The 11,701-nt window shown below is 40.3% G+C and overlaps 1 protein-coding gene across 1 annotated transcript; it reads left to right on the top strand.

Annotated features, from left to right (window-relative positions):
* Window positions 1-1,465: 1,465 nt before the first annotated feature.
* LOC117210341 (alkaline phosphatase, tissue-nonspecific isozyme-like) lies at window positions 1,466-9,706 on the top strand. The gene is made up of 3 exons (XM_033453281.1): window positions 1,466-1,487; window positions 1,884-2,005; window positions 7,490-9,706. The coding sequence occupies exons 1-3, from the start codon at window positions 1,466-1,468 to the stop codon at window positions 7,880-7,882; spliced, it is 537 nt and encodes a 178-aa protein (XP_033309172.1). The 3' UTR covers window positions 7,883-9,706.
* Window positions 9,707-11,701: the final 1,995 nt, after the last annotated feature.

The raw sequence follows: 11,701 nt of genomic DNA, 5'->3' as shown, positions 1-11,701 counted from the left end.
ATGTTACGTTTAAAACGTAATGTTTTATAATGACCGATTTGAATCTGACGGTACGCGTATGAAGAATTGAAAATATCTATTTGAGACGTAAAAAAAACGACGAATATCATTTGTAAAAGATCGAGCCACGAAACAAAACTAAAGTGAATTCTGAAGAATTACGAGAAACAATACAACCTTTACTCCAAAATGTTAGAATAGCGAAACGTATACCCGAGTAATATTTTCTTTGCATAAAAGATTCCTATTAAACACAAAGTGAAAAAAGCCGGCTCTCCAGAAAGATATCACGGTAATTTCGAGAGTACTCTGGGAACAAGTAACAAACGATTGCGAGAATCGGTGATAAAATTTGTATAAATACCCTTGGAATTTGTTCTCTTTACCGAGTACCATTAGCCGGCTAAACCTGTGTTTATAATGCCACATGTATAATGCTTTGTGCGCGGACAGTTGAACGCGGAGGTGGGCGTTGTTCGCACGATCTTTAAAGGAAAGCGGTTAATGCGTTTAATGCGAGTGCTGCTATATTTACACGGCGAATAAACGGCGAAATTATACATTGTTAAACGACGGATAGCGTGAAACGGCAATGGTACCATCTATTATTTTTTCCAAGATTCCTGCTCAAGTAGCAGAAAGAGGGAGATGAAGAACACTTTTGAATAAAACATATTCACCAGCGGCTATGGACCTGAAGTCTATTCTTCCGGTTCTCCTGCTCGCTACGTCTTCTTCCTCTCTAACTCCTTGCCTTTCGTATTTTCTTCTTTTTGTCCCGTTTGTTCGAAACTGAACCACTTATTCATGAAACGTCGGTCTCGGTTCTTTCCAACAATTAATGTGTTTTGCGGTGGCCAGGCTAGTTTCGCGAAGATAGCAGTTTAAACAGCCTTTAATTCCTGACGTGATCGCGCCTGCAGAATTCCCGATGGAATTCTTTTCATCGTTCGCCGCGGTTCACGGCGGATGATTAAAGTGTTTGATGCGGAGATCGGCTGTTGTTCAAGAGGATTCGACGCCGGGAACGTTCGGAATGTTTTAACATAGCTTCGACTAAACTCCATGTAGCGTTCTATCGGTGTTCTTCGATCTCTTCCCTTCTCCGCCTCTGTGTTGGCTTTGTGCAGAACCATATACTGTCTCCTTTTGTTCCACGATTTTGTAAAATCAAGAAACATCCTGTTCTTCCACTCATTTCTTGTCTATTGTCGTATTACAGCTAACACGGTTATGAATAAATTTACAGCGAATATTAATAATTACCAACTACATTAAATTAAGTTAACTAACAGACAGGCCCTGGAGAAGGAGCTCGAGCCCAAAGTATTTGCAGAATCTCGCTTTGTGAATTTGCGACTGAAAATGTTTGGGATGTTTTATCGTGTACTTCTACTTGTTTTGCAGAGTGTCGTGCTCACGATCCTGGATTAAAATTGTTATCGAGTTTGAAAGAGCTAAGAAGATGAGTAGAAATATTGATCAAAGTGAAACGAAATGAAATTCTATACTTTAACAATAGAAAGTTATCGAACTTGATACTCATTTACCTTGACGAGTAAGTTCGCATTTTCTATATGCCTGATGGATTTCGGCTAGGTTTGCTTTCAGCATTCATCATTCGTGAAACTAAATTGCAACTATCCATCACTCGGGCAAACAACGTCGTTAAAAGTGATCGAGTTCTCTGGCGCGAATAAAAAGCCAGGATATCTCATTGTTCTCGCTAATCCTTAACTAGGAACGTTGATTTTCCGTGAAATAACGACTTAATGATACCCAGCCGGGTACTTCTTTTAATCGGTCGGTGCTCGATGTACAACGCTCGGTTTCTATACGTAGCTTTGATTGATGAGTCGATCGCATGTCCTTTTTTGCTTCAGGTTCTGACAGCAAGGTGTCGGATCTTGATGGACAACCGTATACAACGTTATTGTACAGCAACGGACCTGGGTACACGCAGCCGAGGAATATTTTACGAGAAGCTGGCAAGGATTCCATTCAGGTAAAAACGGCCGGCTCATATTCTCGCAAAGATATCGCGTCTGTTTATTGGATCGGAAAATGATCGCGCTGAAATATCGAGGGCACGTTTAAAAATCCATCACGCTTTGTCGAGGGGTTCATTCGCGAAATATTCGATGGAACTCTTTCGAACTTCATATATTCCGTCCTCCATCGTCCTCGTTCCCACTTTCATCCTCTTATTCACATTTCCGTTTTCGAGACTCAATGGTCACCGACGATCGGTTGGTTTTCCGACCTGATAACTTTTAATCTAACCACGAGTCGGTGATCTCTTTTACTTAAATATTCTTGAAATGTGTATAGTCGGTACGTATTGTAAATTCGAGTCTTTTGTTATCGAAGAGTGATTTAAAGCGAGAAACTTCTCGCGAGTGCAAAGGAACTTACGGAACTTACTTTTGTAGCAGATCTTAATTAAAGATAGAGTAAAAGGACGAAGTTTGAGACAGTCTGAAAAGAAGGTTTTTGTTTATCGCGTTGTAGTACGATATTCATAGGAAAGTACGGTACGGTATAGTACTCCACGGTGAAATACGGTATTGAAAGCTTTATCACGCGTAACGTTCGTGTTGTAAATCAACCAGTAGACGGCTTCAATCCCAGATAATAAATTCTATTTAAAAAAGCAATTCTATTTCGTTGGACGTATTCGTGAAAGCATCCCAGTTTCGCGATATTAAACGCATACCCGGCGCTCTCCAGCATCGGCTGTTGGTTTAATTCTTCGGATATGTCACACGGACTAACTAGAATGATCGTTACAAAACGGAGAAAATTGGAAATATTAAAATCGCGCGAACAGGCCACAGCATCGTTCCATTCTCTCGTAACGTTCGTTAACATTTCCACATCGGCCAGCTGAAAGTTTCGTGTTCGAATTTACTACTCGTAACAGCGGCTGGGTGTTTCCAGCGTCGATTGATCGAACACGAAAAGAAATGTCACGTAGAGTCGTGCAATTATACGTTAATTAGCGTGGAAACATTCCGTTCTTCAAACGAAAACGTTCTCGAGTTTCCCTTTGCCTGTTTCTGGTTGTGGCAAAAAAAAAAAAAAAAAAAAAGGAAAAGAAATACGATTCAGTCTTAATAAAATAAATGGTAACCCAGTTTCACAAAAATAAAGCGCGTTTTCATAAGACTTATGCAAAAGAAGAGGAAGAAAAATTGGAACGAGTGGCGAGTACATGGCAAGGAGAGGCGGAGAGAAAATGAATAGAACTATAAGAGTTTTACGTTCATTAAAGTGACCGTTTCCTCCGTAATATATTTGTTCTTTTTTTTCTGAACCACTTTAAATATACGTGAATTTTATTAAAAATACACGTTGACGACGAACATGTTATTTTATTATTACTCATTTTGTTTCCAGTTTGCTTGTCTTTCGCAGTTGCATAAGCAAAAGCTTCGTTGATATCGTTTGAGATATTTTATAATTAATTGGTCGAAATTAAACCGTTCATTTAGATATATCGCAGGTTATTATCAGAGGAATATCGTCTTTCCGCGTATCATATCATGAACGCGATAAGCAATAATCGTTGCCATCGCAACCGATCCGCAATCGGAATTTGTAGCACGTACTATAAACTTTCTTCCCGTGTCTCGGGATGGAAAATCAATTTTTACGAGTCTCGTCCTTGAGGCTTCTATGACGGGCATGTACGTTGCGTATAGAAGTTGAAAATGATTGGAAAATTGACTCGCTAAATAATTCTTGCTAACTTGATTATTATACATTATTATGATTATTATACATTATTATTATTATATATATATTAAAATACGCAATGTTTTGGATGAATTATCGATCCGATGAAAATTTTAAAATATTCAGAAATGCTGTGTTGTTTTGAATCCAAAAATGCATATTTTACTGTTATTTTACATATTTGTTGTTTATTTGCTTTACTCTTATTTTACTTTGAAGCTGCATCGAATTTTGTTTTTCTTCCTGCACTGATTCTATCAACATTTTATACGATTATTTCCTCGTATTTACATTTTAAATTAAATAACGGAAGTTACATATTTTGTTCAAATATGTACGCAGCCATCCTGGCAGAGACAAATGGAAAATTTCACTCCTTTGTCGTTTAATCAAAAAATCCCGAGAGATGTAGGTCATCAATTCAGAAAATCTGTTCCTTCCTTTACATCTCTTTTCTCGTTCGAATCTCTTAAGTCCCATTCACATTCACCTTCCACTAAAAATCCACCACGAACATTTCTATTTACACCCCCATTCCTACACGCATAGATACAGCTAACAGTAAAAATCGTTGCAAAAGTAGCGTTACCGCGGGATCGATGAACGAAATCGCTAGTTAAGATCCAATCATCTGCCACTCGAGTATTTCCTTTACGATCTTTTCAACTGAGATAAGAAATCCAATTTTATTCCGGCCCGTTCGTTTCGGCAAGACGAAACGGAATAATCAAACGAGTATTTTTTATTCTCTTAAAGAAGATAATACGTTTAACTGATCGGGTCCGATTGGCTAATTTGGTCGAGCGGCTGTTCCGTGTCACGATAACTCTGTTTACTTCGCGTGAAATATCATTTCCGTTCATCGACGAAGATCGACGGTTTTAGACAATGGAGTGCTTGGAGAATCGTTCGACTCGAATGGTCCGATGATGGATGGCAACTGCATAGCTGTGCGATATTTAAGCTTGCCTCCCGGGCGGACAATAATTCCATGAGATATCGTACTCCGCCGCGCCGCGTAGATTTCGGCCACTATTGCGGAACGATCGTAAGAGAGCTAGCTCTCCCAAGGGATCGCCATCCCGTTTACTTCGATTCGACGCTTTACGACGGCTTTTTAACCTTCTCTTCTCTAACCTATAGCGTCGCAGTGCACTGGTAGCTGGTGGCTCTGTATAATTCAGCGAAGAGTTTCCCGGATCATGGGGCGAGCTGACGTATTCATTTGTTATTTATTCCACTATCGTAAAACCCAGAAGATTTATTTTTTTAACGTACAGGAGCTTAATTTTTCGGCGGACGATTTGATTTTCTCACTCTCTTGTTATCAATTTAAACAATACTTTGGCAATCAGCGACTGGTATTTTACGCTTGTAACGATGTTGGAAAATACAATATTTGTCAAAAAGAACGAAAGATACACCGATGAAGTGGATTTTTAAATAACGCTACATGTACAGTTGGCAAATATATTTTGCCTAGTGTTGCGCATACGAGCTATCCTATTGGTGTCGTACTTTTAATTAAATACTGTATTTGACCGGTGCCTGAATTTATTGGCAAATTCGGTTCATGAAACTCTAAAGCCGATGAATTTACTTTGTTTATACGGTTCTTCATTATAAACGATCGATTCTGAATAAATAATCCAACAAATTAGATAACTTATTAATCAATTAATCAATGATAATTATCCGATTCGATTCTAGAATTGGCACTACAGATATGAAAAATTGACTTTTGATCGATTTTCTCTTTTCTGTTACTTTTCTCCTGTACGTATCGCGTTACGCTGTCTAAATAATGTTTACTGTAATACATCATAACTCAACGATAATGCTGTCGGTAAATTGCACGTTTCCGTCTTGTAATCCTTGACTCATCGCTAGACGCGGCGGTCAGTAGAAACCAATGACACGGATAATAAAGCAAAGCTGTTACACGAGAAATTTCGTGAGCAACGGGAGCAAAATAGGTCGAGGTGTTCGAGTTCCTTCGGTTCGATCCTTTCCGGAACGCCAGAAGCTTCGGGAAAATCTTAGAGAATTCTTAGACAAGAACGTTCTACGAGAGCAACGTCGTCCACACGGGTAACCTGTCATAAATTACGCAAGTGTTCCGTGCAAAGAACTATAGGAAGAAATGGACTTAAAACGATTCCAGCGGTCTCGATGCATTCGTCTTGAACAGCTCTGTAGAATTCGAGATATTATTGGAATAAATGGAGAAGTTTCAACCTGAGTCAAAGAAAAATTACCTATAATTCTATGATTAGTATCTGATAAATCAATGAAATAACGAAGTAAAACTGTAACTTACACGAGTGTCATGGAAACAACACGGCTAAGAAATTACCAAGCAGAACGAAGAATTTCTAAACTGGTTCTTTAATTTCTTAAAACATATAAAAGCATCGTTACACAGTGTAGATACTTGTTCTAACTTTTTCCAAGACAAAGCTCCGTATCATCGTGTCTAGATGATCTTTACGAGCGGGCAAGATCTCCCTTTATACGATCCATCTTTACCGCAAGATTCTCCGCAGCTTACACGAGAAAGAACACGGACCATTAATCCGTCCCACGCGTTCCCCTACGGTCAAATCACCCTTCTTACCCCTTACTCACATCCACGCTGTATATCTACTCGACAGCAAAGTTCCAACTCCATAAAAGGCGAACTAAGTAGCGTTTCGTGATCGCCCGCGGATCCTTCGATGGACGATCGGAAGAAAACTGTGTCGACGTATCTTTACTTTCTACGAAAGTTTCGCGCGTGCCGATTTCAATTCCCGACGAGACGTAATGCTGCCGGGCCTTTCCAGCTCGATGAAAGTTTTATACGCCGTATGCTCGATAGAAGTACCAGCTAGCGGCGTTGCTCGTTTTCTACACAGGCGAAGATTTCCACCCGTCGCGCACCACGTTCTAGGATGCATCCTTTCATTCGATCGCGGGGGTTGAACGTGTTAAAGGGGTTCGTCGACCATTTCGACCGTACTCGCGAAAGTACCCTCGTGAAGCACATTTTTTTCTTCTTTTCCCTTTGCCTTCTTTTTACCTACATTTCTTTCGTTTCTCTTGGGGGTTGTAAACAAGGAGGAACCAGAGGGCGGGACGGATCGAAGAAGCATAGCCTGAAGCTTCGGAAACGTCGTAATGTCGGTTTCTATCGGTGTTGCGGAGAATATCAGTTGCTCGTGCATCATAATTACAAGCTTGAAATTGTAGGCTTGGTTTCGGTAACGAGGCCGCCGGCTGGAATTTCGTTCACGCCGGGAAATCGCGGTACCGGCTCGAAATTTATGGCGTGATTTATCGCCGCTGTTCCGCGATTATCCTTTCGACGCGGATTACGAACGGGTTTATCTCAGCAATAAGGAATCGACGCTCACGTCGTATGTGATACCTCAATTGCATGCGAAATTTTCAGACTATGCGATTTTATACTGAAGCGCCTGATATTCAAGTCAATAAGTAAGAAATATTACGATGTATAAATAAATTTGCTATCGACATAAATTATTTCGCTTGGCAAATGGCCATTAAAATGAAAAAGGGCAGCTCCGTAAGTTGTAAAATTTCACGACTATTAGTCGAGGCAAATAAATCATTGCATTTTCTTAAATTTACAAATACCCAAATTTTGTGTTAAAAATTCTTACTGCAAAGCGCATATATAAATATATACGTAATTAACGCAGAAGCTGATCCATGCAATTAACGCTGGAACGTTGGTTTTGGATTGCAGACCGCTGGAGTACCACGTGCCTGGGCGACACACGGCGGCGAGGACGTGCCAGTGTTCGCCATCGGTCCTCTAGCGAATGTCTTGTTCTCCGGTAGCGTCGACCAGAGCTATATACCTCATGCGATCTCGTACGCCTCCTGTCTGGGTCACCACGCGAGCCGCTGCTCCCGAGATTCCATATCCAGCAACGACACAATGAGCGCCCCGATAAGCTGTCCCTCGGCGGAGCCGAACAGCGCCGCGATATCCAGCGATGTGATGAATGACCAGGCCAGAAATCCACCCACGAAATCCGGCGCGTCTCTCGAACCGGCTGGCTTCCATTCGCTAACCAGTGTTCTGCTGCCCCTTATCCTTGCCATTCCACCATGCCTGCTCGAGGGAACGAGTTAATGCCCGTTAGAGCCTCTTCCGGTGAATAGTTCTCAGTTACGTTCGACCTGAACCACCCCAAGGAAGCTTTCGGATAATCTGTCAGGATGAAGACAACAGGTGATCCTAATGATCTCTCGAGCTCGTCTCGTATTTCGGGATTAAAAAGTTTAAACATCGAAAGACCATTCGAGCGGAGGGAACAGCAGAAGAAGATTCTTCTGGTTTGGGTTTTGAATCGTAACTCGATCGAATCAACCGGATGAGGGTAAACCGAAGGTCTATTAATTCTTTCCTTCGTCTTGGTGGGAATGATCGCGGAAGTCGCGTATAAAACGAGAGAATAAGTGGCTTGTGAAGGAGGATACGGAAAACGAGTACCAGGGACTATGTATATTCGAATTTCCGTGCGCACGGCTACGAGCGAATAATTTATCAACTTGGCTCTCGATACGTCGAGCCCTCGATCGAGTGTAACGCCTATTCTCCGGTGGAAGCTGTTCACAAAATCCAGGGTATAGATTAAACGGATGGCTAATGTACGACGAGGGGCTGTCTCTTATCTTGTACTGGTTGTTACGTCACCTCGAGGGGAACGGGATTAATCCCAGCCCCGGGAGTCTGCTTCTTCCTAGAAACAGCCATCCATAAAACGTGTATACCCATGTGGATCGAAGGGGGCCTTCGGTTAATCAGCGTCAAGAGTCAATAGACGATCTCGCATACTACGCGATCCTGAAGACGTTCCAAAACGGTCGAACGATCGACTGGAAGATTATGGGCCAACCGTTCGAGTAGCGGGCGTGTCACACGTTTCACGTCGAGCGTTTTGCAAACGGGGACACACGATGGAACGTGAAGTGGTAATTTGTCGTGGAGCGGAGGTGTGTCCAAAAGGTTTTCAGACTCTATGGAACGACGTGCGAAAGCTTTCCGCCTATCTCTCCCTCCCTTTCTCTCTCTCTCTCTCTCTGTCTGTCTGTCTCTGTCTCTCTCTCCTTCTCTCTCTTTCTCTCTACCTCCCTTCCTCTCCCTGTCGCGGTTCTGCTCACTTCGGCGAACAGTTAATGACGGTTCTTGCCTAATTTCGCAAAGAATTTAGTGCTACCCGGTGAGAGGGTGGGAATCCAAAGCAGTTCAGAGGACAATTTGCGACGATAATGACTATCCCAAGGCAGCTCGGTGAACTTCGCCGACTTTCAAAGCTTTCACAGAATCTAAATGGGGTTTACAAGTGCTACGTGACGAGGATACTTCATCCGAGATCGGCGAAGAGTTCCCCGATAGACTCGACTCGGTTCGATTAAAGGGGTGTCAAGCGTGTAGATCCGGACGCGATCGCCGAATGAAAGTGTCGAGAAAGTTGCTCGAAATTCGTGAAAGTAATTCTTACAAGAGTGATGTTACGTTACGTTGCGTTACGATGTTTTTTCTCAGTTTGAAAAGTGGTTTTGAAGTGTGTGGTGTGTTATAAGGTAAGAGGTTGTCCGGTTAGAGGTACATTGAATATTATTCATATATATATAAACTTACAGATATCGCAAGAAATACATCGATCGGTTGGTCGTGCCAATCGTTTCATTGAATAGTTTCGTTCTATGAAAATTTTAGTTCATCGATTTTAATTCTGTAACGATGAAAATGAAAAGAATGGAGGGTCGATAAAATGGATATTTCCATGGGGAAATACATTCTTTTTTCTTTTTTGACTATTTTTATTGTTTGGTTCCATCGAAGTTGAAAATACAATCCATCTCAATTGGTCGAACAATTTGCACGAGTGGGAATAGATTGTAAATTTGTCTGATAGAATGGAATTATATCATCAACAACATTTCAAGATAATTCTACTAATATCGTGTTTCGAAAGTACTTGATCCGTAGAAACGTGTCCAATTCGTTTGTTCAATTTGTTGAAATTGTTTTACAGCTATACGTTACGTAAAAGTCAAAAGATCGATTTAACTGTCTTTGATCGAACAAATTGACTTTCCAAATAAATTTTCGGGAAAACATACATTATAACAGTAAAGTTATGCCGCAAACAGATGAAATGTAAATAATATCGGAACTGTTATAACGGGCCCCCTCATTAGCATTTGAATGGAAATTTTGAGATTCGAAAACGAGCGACAGTCGCTGGGACTCTCAAGAAAAGCGCGTTTAATTCAAATGTATGATAATTCGCTCTGTGATATCGAGTTTAATAGCAATCTCTCGTCATCTGGAATTTTCAGGAAACATTCAAACTTCGTCTCTTTTTTTTGGATCGAATTTCGATCAAAGCAGTGATTAGATCGATCGTGTTCTCCATAGAAATGCAAAAAACCAGAAGAATTGAGGGGAAAATAATCGCGATCGATCAAATCTGACACAAACGACCATTTGCAAAATCAGATTCACTTTGATCCTGGATTACTATCCACGTCGAAAAGAAGATTCTCGAGGCATTGAACCATCGAGATTTCAAAATGAAGTTCTTTAATACACAGTCGTCATTCGAATTTAGGTAGGACAATGCATCGTTATTACGAACTGTAAATTTTAATTTCAAATATCTGAAATGATTTTAATATTTTAAACGATCACAGAGATACATAGTAATTTGATTTTGCATAAATTTGAAATATATCAGACGTCCTCACGCGACGATCTCAATTTTTCTTTACTTTTATTATACCTTTGCATCTATATCAGTACCTGGTGTTCGATCTATAATCAGCATATCAGAGAGATTTATTTGAATATGATGTTTTTCCATAAGCTCTGTACCATTGCGAAATAAAATCACCGAGATTGTGCGCAGGCCGAATCGTAGATTTTTCAAAAATAAGATCATCATGTTTCTACATTGCGAATCACTCTGTTGAAAATTTCATAATGTATAAAGCGCGGGAGTCGATATTTTCGTCGCACGTGTTCATTGAAACGTTCTATTTTCAACGACTGCAGAGATCAGCTACAAATTCCTCGATACACGTACTCCTCGGAAACTTCATTTCGACTTTGGATATTTTCAACATTGTTGTCAGCTTTCCATTAGACTTGGTATCAGAATCGTTACCGTTGGCATGAAACAAGTTTATCTAAGCGTAAATTGTTGCTTGCGAGGGAAGAACGTTAGAACAAGGGAAATTCGTTTTCAAGATATCGCGAAGGGTAAGGTATTTCGTAGAGGCGAAGCTCGTCTCGTTTAATTCGTCGTAAAAGAATTTCTCGTGCGATGATGAAATACACGAATAATACTTTAAACGCAAATGATACTTTAAGATAACGCTATAAAACCAAATATATATGTCGTTAGGAGGACGATTGTTGGATCGAATCGAAACGCTCATAAGCGCTTCTTCTTTATTTTTTATTATATTTGGAAATACAATTTCTGTTATTCTGTATTTTAATTTCCCAGCTTCAAATACTTTGTTTTAACCCTCTATAATTGGATTCTGTTTGCTTATGTGAAAAACGAATTAAAATTGATTACATTTTCTTATTTTTATATCCAAATTACAAACGAATTATTGGTACGAATAAATTATTTCGTACAATTTCAATTTTCAAGTCAAAGTGCAATCCTCATTACGGAGGATTAATTGTGCAAGAAATTGTTCGCTCTGAACTTCTGACATATCGCTAGCGCTTCTACCTTTATTCATTTGCCTTGTTAACGTTTGTCGTTCCTTGTACGTAGATTCCACGAATCATGTTTTTGCATGCTTACATGGCACAAGTGCAACGTACATGGACGAAACTAATCAATTTTCAATTAGTAACACTGCAGTCGCGATAAAATGTCGAGTGAACGTTTCTTTGTGATGTGTATGTATTAGATACATATAC

This window comes from Bombus bifarius, unplaced genomic scaffold (genome assembly GCF_011952205.1).
Source record: "Bombus bifarius isolate JDL3187 unplaced genomic scaffold, Bbif_JDL3187 scf7180000008199, whole genome shotgun sequence".
Lineage (NCBI taxonomy): Eukaryota > Metazoa > Arthropoda > Insecta > Hymenoptera > Apidae > Bombus > Bombus bifarius.
This window is presented reverse-complemented; position numbering and strand designations above follow the sequence as displayed.